This window comes from Girardinichthys multiradiatus, chromosome 10, assembly GCF_021462225.1.
Source record: "Girardinichthys multiradiatus isolate DD_20200921_A chromosome 10, DD_fGirMul_XY1, whole genome shotgun sequence".
NCBI lineage: Eukaryota > Metazoa > Chordata > Actinopteri > Cyprinodontiformes > Goodeidae > Girardinichthys > Girardinichthys multiradiatus.
The window spans coordinates 15,559,996-15,577,619 of NC_061803.1; the positions used below are offsets into that span (position 1 = coordinate 15,559,996).

The 17,624-nt window shown below is 37.9% G+C and overlaps 1 protein-coding gene across 1 annotated transcript in view; it reads right to left on the reverse strand.

The window, feature by feature from the left end:
* Positions 1-9,406: 9,406 nt before the first annotated feature.
* zgc:114120 (uncharacterized protein LOC619267 homolog) overlaps positions 9,407-17,624 on the reverse strand; it is a 148,727-nt gene continuing 140,509 nt past the window's right edge. The window contains exons 18-19 of the mRNA XM_047377159.1: positions 15,834-15,983; positions 9,407-9,559 (exon numbers count right to left, since the gene is read on the reverse strand). Of these exons, the coding sequence (XP_047233115.1) occupies positions 9,407-9,559; positions 15,834-15,983 (303 nt within the window). The remainder of the gene's footprint in view (positions 9,560-15,833; positions 15,984-17,624) is intronic.

Sequence of the window (17,624 nt, forward strand, 5' to 3'; positions counted from 1 at the left end):
CGGCAACGTGTGATTATGGTTTGTTTCATGGTTTGCAGAAAAAATAAAATCTTTAACGCAGAAAAATAAGGAATTTACAGAATAAATGTGTTACATGCTTATGAATCCTCTTCAAGTATAAAAATACAAAAAAAGCTTGATTATATAAAACATAGATGACATTTTTTTCTTTTTTACATGTTCTCTCTAAAACAAAAACTAAATGGTTCTATAATAATATACATACAATATATCTGAAGTGGTTCTGGTCATATTTTAATCATAATTCTGGATTAGCTAATCTGCTTCTACATTTAATAAACAAGTTTACCATAAACTCTTAATTTAGTTTCCCTCTGTGGTATAAATACTGATTCTCCTCAGAAACAATGGTTCTGTTTCAGTGTAATCCCAAAGCCTTCAAGCTCAGCTTGTTTCTGTTTCAGTCCAAATTTCAGGAAAACTAACAAATGGAAAACTAACATGTTATCTATGTCCCAGTTTCACACTTTATGTTTATACACGAATCTCTGTAAATTTCAACCTTAACAAGGTTGTTTAATCAAAGAACGTTTGAGTGCCACTCTCTCTCTAATGACATTAAAAACATTTTATATAGGAGTGAACAGCTGCTTTAAACAGAGGACTTTTAGACAAACAGACCATTTTATTTTTTTATTTTATTTATTAGTTGTGATGTCTGTTTTTCTACTAGGTGCACCTTGTGGTCAGGGTGTTTCACTTGCTCTAGTTTTAGGAGAATGTTCACTGTTGATAAAACTGTAAAAACTGAAGACACATGTCTCAAGTGTTCAAACTAAAGTGTTTGTAAAGCTGCTCTGCATTAAGCCTATGTTGCAGACAACTGAAGATCAGAGGGAAGGAAAACAGCTTTGACACATTTTGTACTCAAGCATTTTTTATCTGTTACTATAATTCATACAAGTATAACTGAATAAACACCCAGACACCTTCAAATTATGCAAATATAGTTTTATAGTAAATATTATACTTTTTTTTTCTGGAAATGGAGGACACCTGTTTGTCTTCTAGAGTGCCTTGAAATTGTGTAAACTGTTTCTATATCTAGGTGCTGTAAAAAACTATTTGCAATGCATCATGGACCAATCCAAGAAAAAACCCTCAAACAGATGAGTAACAAAATCTTTGATATCTATCAGTTTGGACAGGGCTACATATTTCCATTTCCAGGCCTTTTGGACTTAAGAGAGCCATTATCCACAAGTTGAGAAAAACAGCAAAGGGGGGAACCTTTCTAGGAGTGGCTGGCTTACCGAAAGTACTTCAAGAGTACATAGACTCATTAAGAACACCACAAAATAACCCAGAACATCTGAAGCTCTGCAGACCTCACCTGCCTCATGGTAAGGTTGGTGTTCATTATTCAACAAAAAGAAACTAAAAAATGGCATCCACGGGAAAGTTCCAAGGAGAAAACTTGTGCTAACCAACACATAACACAAAGGCCCATCTCACATTTGCACAAATTCATCTTGATAATCCTCAACACTTTTGAGTAATGATTCTGTGGACTGACAAGACATAAGTGGGACTAAATGGAAGGTGTGGATCCCAGTATTTCATTAGAAGACGGTCAAACGCAGTGATGATGTCAAGACCAGACAGCTTGCAGTAAATGATGAAAACATGAATTCTGCTCTCCATCATGAAAAAAAGAATGCCCAGTCATAGGTTTGTGACCTTGAGCGCTTGGGTTATTCAGCAGGAGAATCATCAAAAGCAAACTGGCAAGTCCACTTCTGAATGGCTCAAAAAAGGCTTTGGAGCGGCTTCTTAATTATATTTAAGTCCAGACTTAAATCCAATTTAGATGCTGTGTCAGGAACTTAAACAGGCTGTTAAGGGTCGCAAACCGTCCAAAATGTAGTGGAATTAAATAAATTCTGCAAAAAAAAAAAACTGGGCCAGATTTTCCACAGTGACATTGGCATTTATTAAAATATGGCAGTTGTTGCCGCCAAGGGTGACACAACCATTTATTAGTTTTACAAGACAATTATTCTACATTTTCTACTTTTACATAGCAAACAGGTTGTCTTTGTCGTGTGTTACATTTAGTTTGATGGTCTGAAACATCAAAAAATCTGAAACTGAAGAAATCTGCACATAAGCAAGTAATTTTTAACAGCAATATAAAACTGATATTAATAAATCAGGATATAATTAAAGTGACCTAACAGGCCAGGTCTCAGTCTATGCTTTAAAGTAGACGTAGTGTGCATTTATCTGGATAAATAACTGGATAAGAGCAGATTTGATTTGGTCATAAATGTAATATACATGACCGCAGCGGACAGGAGAGAAATTAGAGACAGGTACTTTTTACTTTTTGTTAATCTATACATTTGTTATTAACTACATTTCATATTAAATAAAATTCAAACAAGTTCAACCTATTATGGTTTTTATTATTAAACCCAGCTGGTCTTGAAAAGTTTTGAACTGATTAATGAGATAATACCTTATGATATTTTAGAGCATGATTTGTCATAATATAGGCACATTTCTATAAATTAGGATACCATCGAGAAGGTAATTAATTTCAGTGATTAAATTCAAAAAGTTAATCTCAAACATTAAATAGATTTATTAAACAGCTATATATTTCAAGTTAATTTCGGTTGATTTTGATGATTATGGCTCACAGTTAATGAAAATCTAAGACAATTAAACTACTAAATAAAACCAATGACCTACACAGTCATGGAGAAGACTTCTCATTTGACAGTCGTCCAGCAGACAGTCATTGACTTCCATTGTATCCAAGCATGAATATAGAAGGTTAACTGGTAGAAAACATCACAGCTGTCAGATAACTGGGAAGCAAAGCGACCATACACAGACTTATCCAAAACATGGGTTATAATTATTGCATTTTTTTGTGCTACGCCAATCCTGAATGAAAGCAACATCATGAGCGTCTTTCCTGGGATAAGGAAAAAAAGGACTTGACTGTTGCTCTGTTGTCCAAAGTCCTCTTTTTAAATAAAAGTAAATTTTGCATTATATTTGGAACTCAAGATCCCAGAGTCTGGAGGAAGAGAGGAGAGGTACATAGTCCAAGTTGGTGGAGGTTCAGTGTGAAGTTTCCTCAGTCTGTGATGATTTGGGGTGCCATACCATCTGCTGGTGTTTGTCCAGTGTGTTTTCTGAAGTCCACAGTCAATGCAGCTATCTACTAGGACATTTCAGAGCACTTCTTGCTTCCTTCTGCTGACCAACAGGGCTTGGCTCCTGCCCACATAGCCAAAAGGTACCAAAAGCTGGTTCAACGACCATGGTGTTACTGCGCTTGATTGACCAGCAAACTTGCATCAAGAGGAAGATGAGAGACACCTCAACCAACAATGCAGACAAGCTAAAGGTCACTATTAAAACAACCTGTGCTTCTTTTACACCTCAGTAGCACCCCAGGCTGATTACCTCAATGCTATGCTGCATTGTTGGAGTAATGCAGGCAAAAGGTATCACAAAGTATTGATTGCATATACTATACAGTACATGGACCCACTATCCAGTAACTCCATGTACTGCATTAAAAATCCCTTTGTATTGGAGAAACAGAATTTTTGGGTTATCTGTAAGCCATAATCATCAACATTAATAGAAATAAACACTAAATGCATGAAATGAATCTAAATAAGTTTTACTTTATGAAGCGAAAAACTGAAATACATCTAGTTTTCAATGATATTCTAATTTACTGAGAGGCACTCATATCATCCAATTGGATGTAAGAGAAACTAATGCAGTACACCTGTATTGTCTACTTCTCATGCAACTTCTGTTATTTGTTTTTGTTTTCCTGTAAATTATGTAAATAAAACTTAAATTCATACTTTATTTAGCATGCAGAGGATATCTTCTGGTCCTTGTTAAAGTGTAAAACTGAGACATAGATCTGGTTTTAGTAATGGTGGAAGATGGATTTACACATTAGATGTGTTAAACTGCTTCATGATGCAGGTCCAGAACTGCTGGAATAACTTTCCGAATTTACACATGAATCAGTGGAGTCACATTAATATCTCAGCAGACAACAGGAACTCCTGTTTGCCTCCAAACTGTGACATTTTAGCCAACAGTCACCTTCGAGGTATGTATTAGGATTTGGGTCCAAAAGTGGAATGATCCGAGTACTCAGTCCTCACGTAATTAGTCCAGATGAGACCTGAGAGACCTGAGAAGCAGACAGGATGACAAAAGGCAAAGCAAGTGACGAAGAGGAAAAGAAAAAAAGGAAGGCTGGCTGGCGGACTAAAAAAGGTGATGTCAGAAAGCAGCGAAGGAAAACGTCGGCAGAAATGATGATGATCGGCCGGATCAGTGAGCAGCAAAAGCTTAGGACTGTCCAAAAAGCAAGCAGAGGAAGGAGGGAAAGTTTTAGAGCAAAATAGGGAAAAAATTAATGGAGACATGAAGCAGTGAAAGAGGAGAAAACATAAAAATCAAAATTTACTGACAGACAAATCAATTTTATATAAAATCTCTTAAACCCTTCATCCCTGTACTAATGCTACTCTGTGCTTCGATCTCATTGGCCGGCTGGAATGTCAGGTTTTGGTGCATTGGCGTAACGGTCCTCCTGTGTGCGGCTGTGACCAAGCTGACGCAGAGCTGCTGTCAGAGCTGCAGGACAGAAAAATCTGATTTTATTCTGCTCCTCTTCCTCTTCCGAGTGACGCAGCAAAAGGGGAGAAAGAGGAAGAGGGAGAGGAGGACAGAAAGAAAAAGGAGGATGCAAGAAGATTAGGGCTGCATAAAGAAGGATTGGGGATAAAAAGGATGGAGTTAGGAAAGAAGAGAATGCAAGAAAGAATAAAAGAGATGAGGATTCAATTTACAGGAAGGAAATGGACAGATGAAGTAAGGAAAAATGAAAGAAGAGACTTAAGAGGAGGAGTTAAGGTAAGAGGAAAACAGTCTGAAACGCTTGGAGAATAGAAGGAGAAATAAGGCGTGAGACATGAGAACAGGAGTGTAGGAGGAGGAATGCGAGGAGCCCACAGATCTGAATGAGAGTCGGAAAACATTTGAGTTTCTGACCCCATCTTCAAATTGCCCAGCAGCAAAAGCAGCAGCATGAGTCTCCATGGCTTCTCTTTGAGCCAAATTCATCAACGAAGTGGAAAAAAACAACAAAAAGCTGGCCGTCCATTGCTCCCCTCTGCTGCCACTGCTGATGAACGGCTGGGAAAAATGAGCCGGACAGACACTTTCCCTCCCATGAGACATCCAGGAGTCTGCAGACAGTTTGTCCATCGAAATGTTCAGCGAACCAAGAGGCTTTGCAAGAAAACAAGTTGCGTTCAGGGAGATTAAAGTTGGAGAAATTATGCTGGAAAACAGCCTGACCCAGACTCCTTAGATGATTTGATCATGTTACAGAGCCTTACAAAATAATTATATGGAATTTCTTCACATTTTGTGACATTACAACAACAAACTTTAATGTACTTTAGTGGAATTTTATGTAAAGGACCAACATAAAGTTGTGGGAACTGGAATGAAAACTATGTCTTTTGGAGTCCATAGCAGCCATTCTTCTTTCCAAAACAGCTCAGTTAAACTGAATGGAGAGTGTCTGAACATATATTTTGAAGTTTTACCAGATATTCAGCTGGATTTAGGTCTGGGCTTTGTCTAGGCATCTCTAACACATGTATATTATTAGATCTAAATAATTCAATTGTAGCTCTAGATGTGTGTTTAGGATGTCTGTCCTAATAAAGGATGGCCAGAGCACCTTCTTCCACGTTTGCTGTGTCCCCAACAAAGTTTGAAGCAAACTGCAAATGGGACTTTTTATGTCATTCTGTCACCAATAACTTCCTTGTTGCCTCAAAGGTCAGACTGACAGAGTGCACAACAAACAGCTGAACAAACAACGATAACCTAACTCGGATTTAAGCTTCACTACAACTGTATCCCTGACCGGTCTGCTCTGTTCCTTGGTTTTCATGATGCTATTTGTTCACTAATGTTCTCTAACAAACCTCTGAGGCCTTCACAGAACAACTGGGTTTGTACCAAACTGAAACCGCACACAGGTGGAATCTTTTTATTATGTCATTTGTGAAGGAAACTAGATGCATTTCGTTTTATTTATGGACATTAGATTAGAGGAGACTGAATACAGATGCATGCCAAACTTCAAATTATATTTGCCTTTCTCCCTCATGTTCACAACTTTGGACTACTTCACAAAAAATCCTAACATATTATGTTGAAGTTTGTGGATTTGAATGTGACAAAATGTGATGAACTCAAAGGGACATGAATACTTTGGGAAGCCACTGTCCACCTTTTCCTCATTTTGAGCTTAAACCTGAGTTGGGAATCAAATTAAATTTGTGTTAAACTCAGCAGCAGCATAGAGATGTTATATCACCTTACAGCCGGTACATCTGCTGCCCTCTCAGGATGAAAACCACCACATAAAGATTTAAAATGCATCGACTGTTTGATACAGCAGAGTAGAAATTCTTCTATCAAACATACTAAAACAGAACAAAAAAAAACTAATCACGTCACTTCAGGTGGTTCAAACAGGGATGAAAGTATTTTGCATCTCCAAAAATCACAGAACACAAGATTAAACTGATGCTCTGCATATGTTTTCAACTTATTTTGGGAACATTTTCATTCTGTTCTTTAGACTTTCTGCTCCTGGTAAATGTGGCTTCTTTTATGATTGTAGGAAATACTGACATTAGATTTTAAGACCAATAAATGAATAAATTGAATACACTATATATAACATATAATAAGTTAAAAATATAAAAACCTTCTGAGCTCTTGTGGGCTTTTTAAAATGTTGCTTTGAGGCATTTTTGTTTTCTATTTGAAGGCATAAAATATTTTGCACAGTGGGAAACAAACTACATTTACGTGGTTTTAAAATAAACCTGATTAATTCTAGATTGTTATTGAATAGTAAAACTTCACTATTTGTTTGTTTTATTTAACATTTATCTGCATTTGTGGAGCTTTGCCAGAACTTGACCTGAACTTTCTTCAACATGACTAACAGAACAAACGGAAAGTGAGTCCTTTTATTATCAGAACCAAAGTATATCTGTGATATAATTTTAAAGGACTTCAGATTGTACAGGCTGAAGTATAGGAATGTTTTAAGTGTTGCATTAACACCACACCTGTGGTTACTGTATTATTTTTTAACATTTGCTACCAGGTTGAGCAGATTTCACACATGACCAACCAGTTCTGAATGTGGAGGTAAGACGCTCAGCCTTGTTAATACTAAAGATGCTCTGTCATTTCTTGACGCTACAGACTTCTGAACTGTTGTATGTTTCCGAAACAAACCCTCTGAGCTGAGATTCTCTGAATCTTTACAGACAGAAAACCTTCTTAGGATGACTGAAGAGGCTTAAGGTGGCCTGCTGGATGTTCTTTGTACTCTTAGCTCTCTCAGAAACATAGCAGGTCAGGAGCAGCCTGCTGTGTCTAAAGGAGCCAATACAATCCAGGATTCATTCAGTCATGCAGACAATAATATTCCAGCCTCTGTTTTCAAACAAGCTGTGTGTTTATCACTGACCGCTCAGGTTGAACTATTTCTTCTGGAGGTTTTGCTGCTGTTCATTATTCCAGACACGACGAATAAAACTGACTATTTTCTTAATAGTTTCTCAGTTCCAAGTTTTGAACAAAATTAAAATTTTGTCAGTAGCATTCGTTACACAGAGGGATTTATTTTAAGCATTTATTTCTGATAACTTTCATGAATATGTCTTCCAGTTGATGAAAACCCCATTGGGACACAAAAGACTACAGATTTGACAGTTGTTGCAGACAGTCACTGACGCCATTCACAAGGAGGATAGGCCACAAAGAGTGATTCTTCCACATATATTAGTAGAAAGTTTAGCGGAAGGAAGTGTTAAAGTAAAAATGTGCAAAAAGCAACAGGGAAACTGCAGCATTGATTGATGCAGTTTGAATTTCATTTGGAAAAGCAAACATTGGAGTGGAGACACAGAATCCGAGTTGCTTGAAGTCTAGTGTGAAGCTTCCAAAGCCAGTGATGACTTGAGGTGCCATTTCATCTGCCACTGTTGGTCCACTGAGTTTTGTCAAGTCCAAGGTCAGTGTAACCATTTACCAGGAAATATTAGAGCACTGCTTCTCTCGGGTCAAAAGCTTTTCGTTTACCAGCAGGACTTGTCACTTGCCCACACTGCCAAATGTACCAATACCTGCTTCAGCTAAGTTATCACTGTGCTGGCAAACTGGCCAAACATTTCACACAATATTCTGCACAGTAAATGGACATACTTTACAGTTAGCCCTCAATTAAAAAAGCTTTTTTTTATTGGTCTTATGTAATACAGAATTTGGGGTTTTCATGATCTGTCAGCCATACTCATAAAAATGTATAGAAATAAACATTTGAAAATGCGGCCTGTGTAATTAATTTATATGAGTTTTACTTTTTTAATCAGAATACTGAAATAAGTTAATTCCTTTATGATATTCAGATTTACTGAGATCCACCTGAAGCTAATGCAATATGAAACAACTTAATATGGGATGTAAATCCGATTTATGTATTCCTTTAGGGTTTTATGATTACAGAAATTTGTTTTTGGCTCCTGGATGCTCAGGTCTTGTTACTGTCTGTGAGCAGCAGGTTTAATTCTTATGGAAACAGCAGAAGTTTTGAATTTAACTTGAATAAGAAGCAAATGGTTTATAAATTCTGCCAAAAGTCAAAGAACACAGCAACCAAGTTATTTGTTCTTCATAATCAGGAGGTTAATTATCAGCAACCTTTTTGTTTGTCTGGACGAAAACTCAACTGAAGATGTCTGTAAGAAACATCAGTGGTGTAAAGGAAAAATGATTGAATGAGGAAATTCCAGCTGGCAAATCAATACTCAAGTTAGCCTCAGGAAACATTATGAAAACACAAATTTATAAAACTTTTTTGAATGTTTTTAAACCAAAATTTATAAAAAAGAATTTTGTGCCTCTACAGGCATTTTGTTTTCCATGTTGATAAGTTGTTTCGGCTGCTTACAAGTTTGTTTCCTGCATGAATTAAACTCCTGTTCAGGTAATCTCACTCTGATCTTACTTTATACAAGGCTTCCTAGCTATTAAAAGGCAATGGTTTTAACAGACTCGACTGAATGATCAGGATTTTTCTGACTGAATTTAAATTAGTCAACGGAAAATCGAACAGACTAGACAAAAACTTGATGTCTGAACAAGCCTGTCCAAATCCAGCCACCCAAATGTTAAAACACAAGAGGTGAAAATCAGCTTGTGCTCCCTTCACAGAGTCTTCTGGGACAAGGAGGCGGAGTTTCCTCTGAGGTGACAGCAGAAAGGAAAGGCAGGCGAAGTCTCAGAGGGGTTAGAAGTGGAATACCTGCTGCTGGCCATGGACTTTGGGGAAATCCTCTTTCTGCTTGCGGGGTTTGGGTCTCTCCAGGCTGCTCTGTTGAAGGTGTTTGAGTCGGGCTGCGACGGTCGGACCCTTAGTTGGTCCTGGTGAATTACTGCTATTCTGTTGGAGAAGAAGAGCAAGTTGTTTTATTAAGATAATCTGGAAAACCTAATTTTAACAACGTCTATAGAGTGGTCATTCGAGCATGGGCTGGTTAAAGATTTCTTCTGTTTTGTCACACAGCAGGTAAAATAAGTTATATTCTAAGTAAATGCATTTCTAACAGTGTAATTGACTACATTTTCATCAGATGTCAATAACCAATCCAGTCAAAACATAAAAAGAAATCAAACCATAGATGTCCAGAAATACGTTAGGTGTAATAAAATTCAATGATACAGGTAAAACGTTTTGAGCACGCTTACTGAAATGTATTCATGCGAAAGCCTTTGCCTGTGATAACAGCTTCAGACTCCTGTCGAAACGAGATGCATGCATTGCTCAGGTGTAACTTAGGTCCATTTTTCCACACAGCTGCCTTCAGATCCTTAAGATTCTGTGGGTCCATTCTATTAACCCTGAGCTTTAGTTCTTTCCTATAATTTCCAATAAATTTAGGTCAGGTGGTATGGAAATTCTAGCAGCTTTATTTTTTTGTCTCTAAAAACATTTGACAGTTTTCTTGGTTGTGTCTTTATGATCATAATTTTCTTCAAACACTGAACCTGGTTTTATTCTCATGATACTGATAGATGCCAAAAGATTTTTATGAAAAATATCTCATTACATTTGTCAGTTCATCCGTTTTTAATTATGTGAAGTCTGGCAGTGCCCCAACATAATGTTCCCACCTCAAATCTTTAGTGTTGAAAGTGTTTTTGTGGCAATAAGCTTTGCCCACTTAACTCGAAACACTGTGGGAATTATGGCAGCCAAAGAGTTCAAAACTGGTTTAATCTTACCAGACTACATTCTCTCAGTACTTTACAGGTCTATCCAAATGTTCTACAGCAAACTTTAAATACACTTCAACATGTTTTTTCTTCAGCAGTGGAGTCTTGTGTGTGAACGTACATACAGACCATGATGGTTGAGTTCATTACATATTGTTTTCTTTCAAATAACTTCAAATATCTTGTAGTTTCTGGTCTTTCTAAAGCTATCCAAAGGAGTGCCCTTGGACAGTCCTGTGATGACTAATTTCACTCGAGGCCGGCTTTACGCAGAGGCAAGAGGGGGCAATGCCCCCTCAAACAAATGCCTGGCCTCCTCAAATCACTTCTCAATCACACAAGCACAACCCCCCCGCCTTGCTTCTCCCTCCTCCTACACTTAAGGGCAAAACACAGTCACGCTTACTTGACTCCGCAGACATACGCGTGGACTCAAAGCACACATCCGCCGGACATGTCCACGCAAAGCTCAGTTTTCAAGACCGCGTACGCGATGTTATGCTTAACATTATAGCGCTGCTGAAAACATTACATGGCTTCTTGCCTGAAGTGTCTTTAGAGAAAGGGTCGGAGAGAGGGGCATTTTGGCTCCACAAAATTTTCTTCCAATCAGCATCCATGCATGACTGTGTAATGCATTGCCTACATGTTTTGTACTCATGTTGACTGATGTTTGTCAGGTTTAATGGAGAGACAAAGAGGGAGATATACAACCAAACAGACAAACTAGACCATTTCACTCATTTCACTTAATTAATTTGATGGTAAAGTCTGAAGAAGAAAAGAAAATGCATAACCACAACCCTTTTTCTGAATGTCTAGTAGTTTAACGTTCACAATAAAATGCTGATAATAAAAAACAAACATACAGTATTGTATAATTACAGCATGCTGGCCAAACGCTGTTCTGTGTAGGTAAAAGTCACTTTAACTCAAGGAGGTCTTTTCATGCAAGCATTTCTACTCCAACGGTTGAGGAATCATTTTTGCTAGGTAGTTAACATTACAGGCTAATATATGCCGAAGACTTAATATAATGCTCAATGATAAAAAGCAGCAAACAAAAAATGAAAACCAAAATGGAAACTGTTGCTTAGCTGTCTGTTTGATTTTATTAGCATAATAATAGAGCCAATGTTAACATTAACTACATAAAGTAGGTTTGTGATTTCAAATGAAAGGCAGGTCTTAAGTTAAGCTACATGAAAGTGTGGTGAGTTATATTGATATTGGTAATGGTTTATTAGTTATTATTAGTGTATTATTAGTATGTTTCAATTGTCAGAAAACAATGTACAATGTTTTCTCACTTGATTGAGTGAGTCTCTTTTGATTACAATGCAAGGACAGAACATTAATTTATTTCATTTACAAATTTTGCAGCATAATTCCAAGAAAAGGAAGCCTATAAAAGTATAAATATATCCTGTTTTTTTATTTTAATTTTATAAGTAAATTTGGCAATGGATGCACTTTTTTTGGCTTAAGCACCTTCCTCCAAAAATGTATGTGCGTGTTCTGGTCTGGTTTTCGCTTTCTGGATATCTTTTGTATTTTCCTCTTCAGCATGATGCTTACTCTCAACATCAAGTCAAAGCATAACAAAGTAAAGGCTGCACCTCAGTATATATTAGATGAACTCTTAACAGCGTTTTGGGTGTTTACATTTGACCCATATAATTTCACATTGACAGTTGATTAACCAATGACAATCACTGATTGATGATGTCATGTTCAACAGATTTTCTTTTTCAAAATAAATGAGCTATTAACAAGTAAAAAGACATAACATTTTGAGATGTGCAGGTTTTTACTTTTCTGCCACCAATGAAAACTATTTGATATGAATAATTACTAAAAACATTTCAAATGTTGTAAAAAGCAGCCCAAATTTTAACAACCCACACAAACCTCTTTTTTTCCAGCCTAACATGTTCAAAAGAAGCCCAGCTGGGAGGAAACCAGTGCAGTCTGGCAAATTGCACAGTACTACACAGTTTACCCCAATCTCATAAAGAAAACACTAATCAACAACAACAAACATGTGCATAATGTGTACCCATGATGATGCCCCATTCACATTTCTGCCTGCCCCCTCATATATGCATGCCTAGAACCGGCCCTGATTTCACTTCTCTTTTTGAAATCTTGCACAGAGCACCGGATCATGGCCAGTTTATAGTGTAATAATATTCTTCTCACTTCCACAATATGGCCCCAACAGTACTCACTGGAGCCTTCTGCAGTGTAGAAACTCTTTTGCAACCAATGCCATCAGTAGGTTTTGCAACAATAAAGTTTAGCCCTCCATGAGATGTTTCTTGTGAGACACCTTAGTAATGAGACACCTTTTAAAGGTCATCAGTCGGGATTGAAGCAGCTGATATTAATTTGCACCTAGTAGATGGATTGATATCCAATTAGTCATCAGCTGGTGTCAGGACTTCCCATGTCTTTTTGCACCTTTTTGTCATTTACTCAATAGTATTGCCATTCCATTATGTTAAACTTAATTTTTGAACATATACAGTTTGATTTCTTTGTATGTGTGGATTGAATGGATTGTTCCCAATATTTGATGAGAATTTCATGTCAATTACAACAGTAAAAAAATATTTACTTAGAAAATTAGTGATTTGTTCAATACTTACTTTACCAGGTTTCCAAATGATCTGAAACCGGAGTAAATGTAAAGTGAGGTTTTCATATGATGATTTTATTTATTAATAGAAAAAAGCTTTCCTTATGGAAAAAAAAGATTGGATAGATGAAAAACTATGAATGGAAAGACACATGGATGGCAAAGCAGATGAACAAACTGACAAAGAGATGGGCAGATGAAATGGATGGGCAAACTGATAGATGGACGGATGGATGAATGGCTGACCAGATGGCTGAATAGGCAGACTGATTGATGATTGGATGTATGGCTACAACATTTAGAGAATGGAACAGGAAAAAATATGTACCCATACTTATTTAGACCTGAAAAAATACTTAAATTTCAAACTCTTCCAGACTTCCTTGAGCTATGTAGGATCCCTGTTCTCCAGCACGACTCCTTCCTTGCTTTAAATGTGTGCTTTCATTTGCATACAGCAACCAAAAAGAAGAAATTACAGTTTTACCTGCTTGTGCCCGTGGAAACAAAATACTTTTAGTGGCTGTCATTTCAGCTGCCATTAATCTTCTGTTAAAAGCAGCTCTAAAAGGGTGTGAATCTTAAAGAATTGCATGTAAAAAAAAAAACTTTTTTGAGCCTATAACCCTCAACATTTTCATTTTCACAGCTACCTGAGTTGAGTCAGGTGATAATTGCAGCAAAAAAAAAATACTCAGTCCCAGCTTGAAGGGAAGAATTGAACACATCATCTGCTTCAGTCAATGACATCATAACAACAAGGCTGAACATGAGAAATCCAGTAAATCAGGAGAGGGCGAGAGGAACAGTTAGCAAGCTTAGTAACAAAAGTTTAAATCCTAAATCAAAGCCACAGACATTTAAAACAAGGACAGTTTGACACAGCTCTGTTTCTTTTTATCCTCTTTATAAACTTGTTTGATTCGGTTTTTACCTGATAAATCACCAATCAGTTAATTAGAGTAACTTAAATACCTATACTACAAAACTATTGATTCTAGAACTGACAAAATATTGTGGCTATTTGTTTTCTGTGTGCAACACAATGACCTACATTTCACTCAATAAAAAAACAGATGCTTTTAGGAGATTTCAGTGATTTAATCAAGAAATATTTTAATGAAAATGTTCCATATAATTAGTCATTTTTATGTTGTAGGTCTGATAGGTTTGTTTTGTGGTGCAGTGAGTGTTTTCTTTTATACTCACTGCACCACAAAACACCTAACATCTGAAGTTTTGTGAAAAAGATTTTCATACAGCAACCTTCTTTCTAGTAACCCTGACTATTTCCCCAGAAAATCACCCTCACATATCAGGGATTTGAAGTTTTGACACCTCTGTTAAGATGCAATTAGCATTTATTGAATCACATAAGTTTATATCAAGTAGTCCTTAAGCATTTGGATTAAGAAAACAAACATTTAGCAATTTGTTAAAAACCTTTTAGGGATCATGTCCTCTGTCCTTCACTTTTGAAATGAAAGTCTGTGGTTAAGAGTCCTGCACTTTCACAATAAAGGTCTCAGAGATGACTGATGGAAAACATGTCCAACAGCTTAGCACATCTAGGGACTGAATTTTTTCCCACTCTTCTTTTTGAAGAGGCAAGCAAGGCACTCTGCAAACTTCACCGCCTGTTGTAAATTTAGTTAGACACTGGTAGATATGTAGTAGTTCAGTTGTGTTATAACATAATACTTTTTTTAATGTAATACTGCTTTCTCTGTTTTTTTGTTTTGTTTTGTTTTACTTGCTGCTGTTTTAATCAAAATTTTATCTGATGAATTTTCAGGTAGATAGCGTATTTAAAAAGTCAAAAGCCCAATATACCAAATGCACCATAAGACCTATCTGCAATAATGGGTCTTCAACATATCTGTAGGTATACACTGGAAATTTTGTACAGACATGTAACCATGAAGGTTCATATTGTCAGTAATTGTATTATATGCCTTTTGTGATGTTTTAAAAATATAAAATCTCACAGCATTTAATGATGAGGATTAAAAGTCAAATTTTCCTTCATTATTTCTGTTTTATATACGAATTTGTTGTATATGAAACAGATTTGAAAGGAAATTATGACATTTCCTGAACTTATGAGCTGCTCAGTCACTGTTTATTTTTGTTTTTATCAAGTAAAAGTTAAGGATAAGTCTCCCCAGCTTCTATCATGTCATCAATTAACCTTCTGTACAATTGCTACTGCATTTAGCAGCTAAAATAAATTTGATTCAGCCCAGTAAATTCTGGTAAAATGAAGCAGCAACTCGATTTACGATGTCGTCTAAAAGACAAACTAATAGCCAATTTCCCCCCTAAGTGTTTTTGTGCTTCACAGTCTGACGCCTGTATAAATGACAGTTTCCGTGAAAGGAAACCCGAAACCTACAAAGATTTTATGGCTGCAAAAAGCAGATTTGCAATTATGCAAGAGTTAATTTATTTTTCCTTTTGATTTATTTCTTCTCTTGACTTGTATTTAGTCTGCATGGAAGGTTAAGCAAAATAGAAAATAAATAGTAGTTAATAGAAAGGGGAAAACTAACAGAACAGGTCTAAAAGTGTCAGCAGCAGGCAACTGCTTGAGGTTTAATATTTACCTTTCTGCCCAACGACCCAAAAACGTATGAAGGGTTGGCCTTTCGTCGGCTGCTGCTTTGTTTACTACAGGGAGAATCTTTTACAGGTGTTCTCTGAAATATCTTTTTATTCATGAAGTAATGTGGTGAGAACATATTAAAACATAATGTGACAAAAGAACAGAAATATGCAGCTTGTCTATGATCTGTCCCACCTCTAGCTCAGCTAGGATCTTCTCTTCATCATCTTCATCCTGAATGGCTGAGGCAGCGATCACAGGTGGAGTGGAAGCCGGTCGGGGGGTGTCTGATGGGGTCCGTCTCAGCTTTACCAGAGTTTTTGGCATGTCACCATCTTCTTCTATCTACACAAAACAAAACAGAGGCAAAGTTCAGTGTTGTGTAACAGTAGTCTTCATAGGATAGTGTCCTGTAGGTTCTAGATGCATTCCTGAAGACACCCTCTGCAGGATGTGTTCCTGCAGGGGGTGAACCACAGAGCAATGACAAACACATGGCAGCAGAATGCACTATGGGAAGAAACAAGTGTGAAACTTTTGGCAATATCCTGCTGGGACGCAGTGGGCCCTGTCATCCATGTGGATGTTGATTTGAGACATTCTGCCTGCCTAAGCATGGTTACAGACCATGAACACCATTGAATGGAAACTGTATTCCCTGATAGATATTATTTTTTCATCAGGATAATGTGCCTTTTATTGTCAGGGCTGTTTTGGCTGCAAAAGGAGGACGATCACAACATTTGGCCCAAAGTCAATTTATCAGAATCAGAAAAGCTTTATTGCCAAGTACGTTTTTGGACATACAAGGAATTTGTTTTGGTGTAGTCGGTGCAATACAGTACAAATTAAACAGTATAAACATATCTACAATATAATATAAATATTTGTGCACAGTTTTAAGTGAGTGAGAGTAAATATAGAGCAGTATTGGGTGCGAGAGCAGTACAACAGTGCAGGTGATCATTGTGCAATTATGGCAGTGCAAGTAAAGCAGGAGTCCAAGCTGAGCGTTAATGTAACGCACAGAGTTACAAGTTACAAGTGTCCTGTCAGCAAAAAAAGGGGGAGTGTGGGGGAAAGGGAGAGTGTCAGGGTGGTTTCCGGGCTTTGTTAACAAGGCTGGTGGCAGATGGGAAAAAAACTGTTCTTGTGGCGTGAGGTTTTGGTCCGGATGGACCGCAGTCTCCTGCCAGAGGGGAGAGTCTCAAAGAGTCTGTGACCGGGGTGGGAGGGATCAGCCAGAATCTTCCCTGCCCGCTTCAGAGTCCTGGAAGTGTACAGTTTCTGGAGCGATAGTAGACTGCAGCCAATCACCTTCTCAGCAGACCGAATGACACGCTGCAGCCTGCCCTTATCCTTGGCTGTAGCAGCGGCGTACCAGATGGTGATGGAGGAGATGAGGATGGACTCAATGATGGCTGTGTAGAAGTGCCGCAGGAAGAACATCCTCTGCTGGGCTTTCTTGATGAGGGAGCTGATGTTTGGCTCTCACTTGAGATTCTGGGAGATGATGGTTCCCAGGAAGCGGAAAGATTCCACAGTGTCAATTGTGGAGTCACAGAGGGTGATGGGGGCAGGTGGTGCTGGGTTCTGCCTGAAGTCTACAACCATCTCCACTGTCTTTAGAGCGTTGAGCTCAAGGTTGTTCTGACCAGTCCAACAGATGGTCCACCTCCCATCTGTACGCGGACTCGTCACCATCAGAGATGAGTCTGATCGGGGTGGTGTCGTCCGCAAACTTCAGACGTTTGACAGACTGGTGACTGGAGGTGCAGCTGTTGGTGTACAGGGAGAAGAGCAGAGGAGAGAGAACACAGCCTTGGGGGGAACCGGTGCTGATGGTCAGGGAGTCAGAGACATGCTTCCCCAGCCTCACGCGCTGCTTCCTGTCAGACAGGAAGTCAGTGATCCACCTGCAGGTGGAGTCGGGCACACTCAGTTGGGAGAGCTTCTCCTGGAGCAGAGCTGGGACGATGGTGTTGA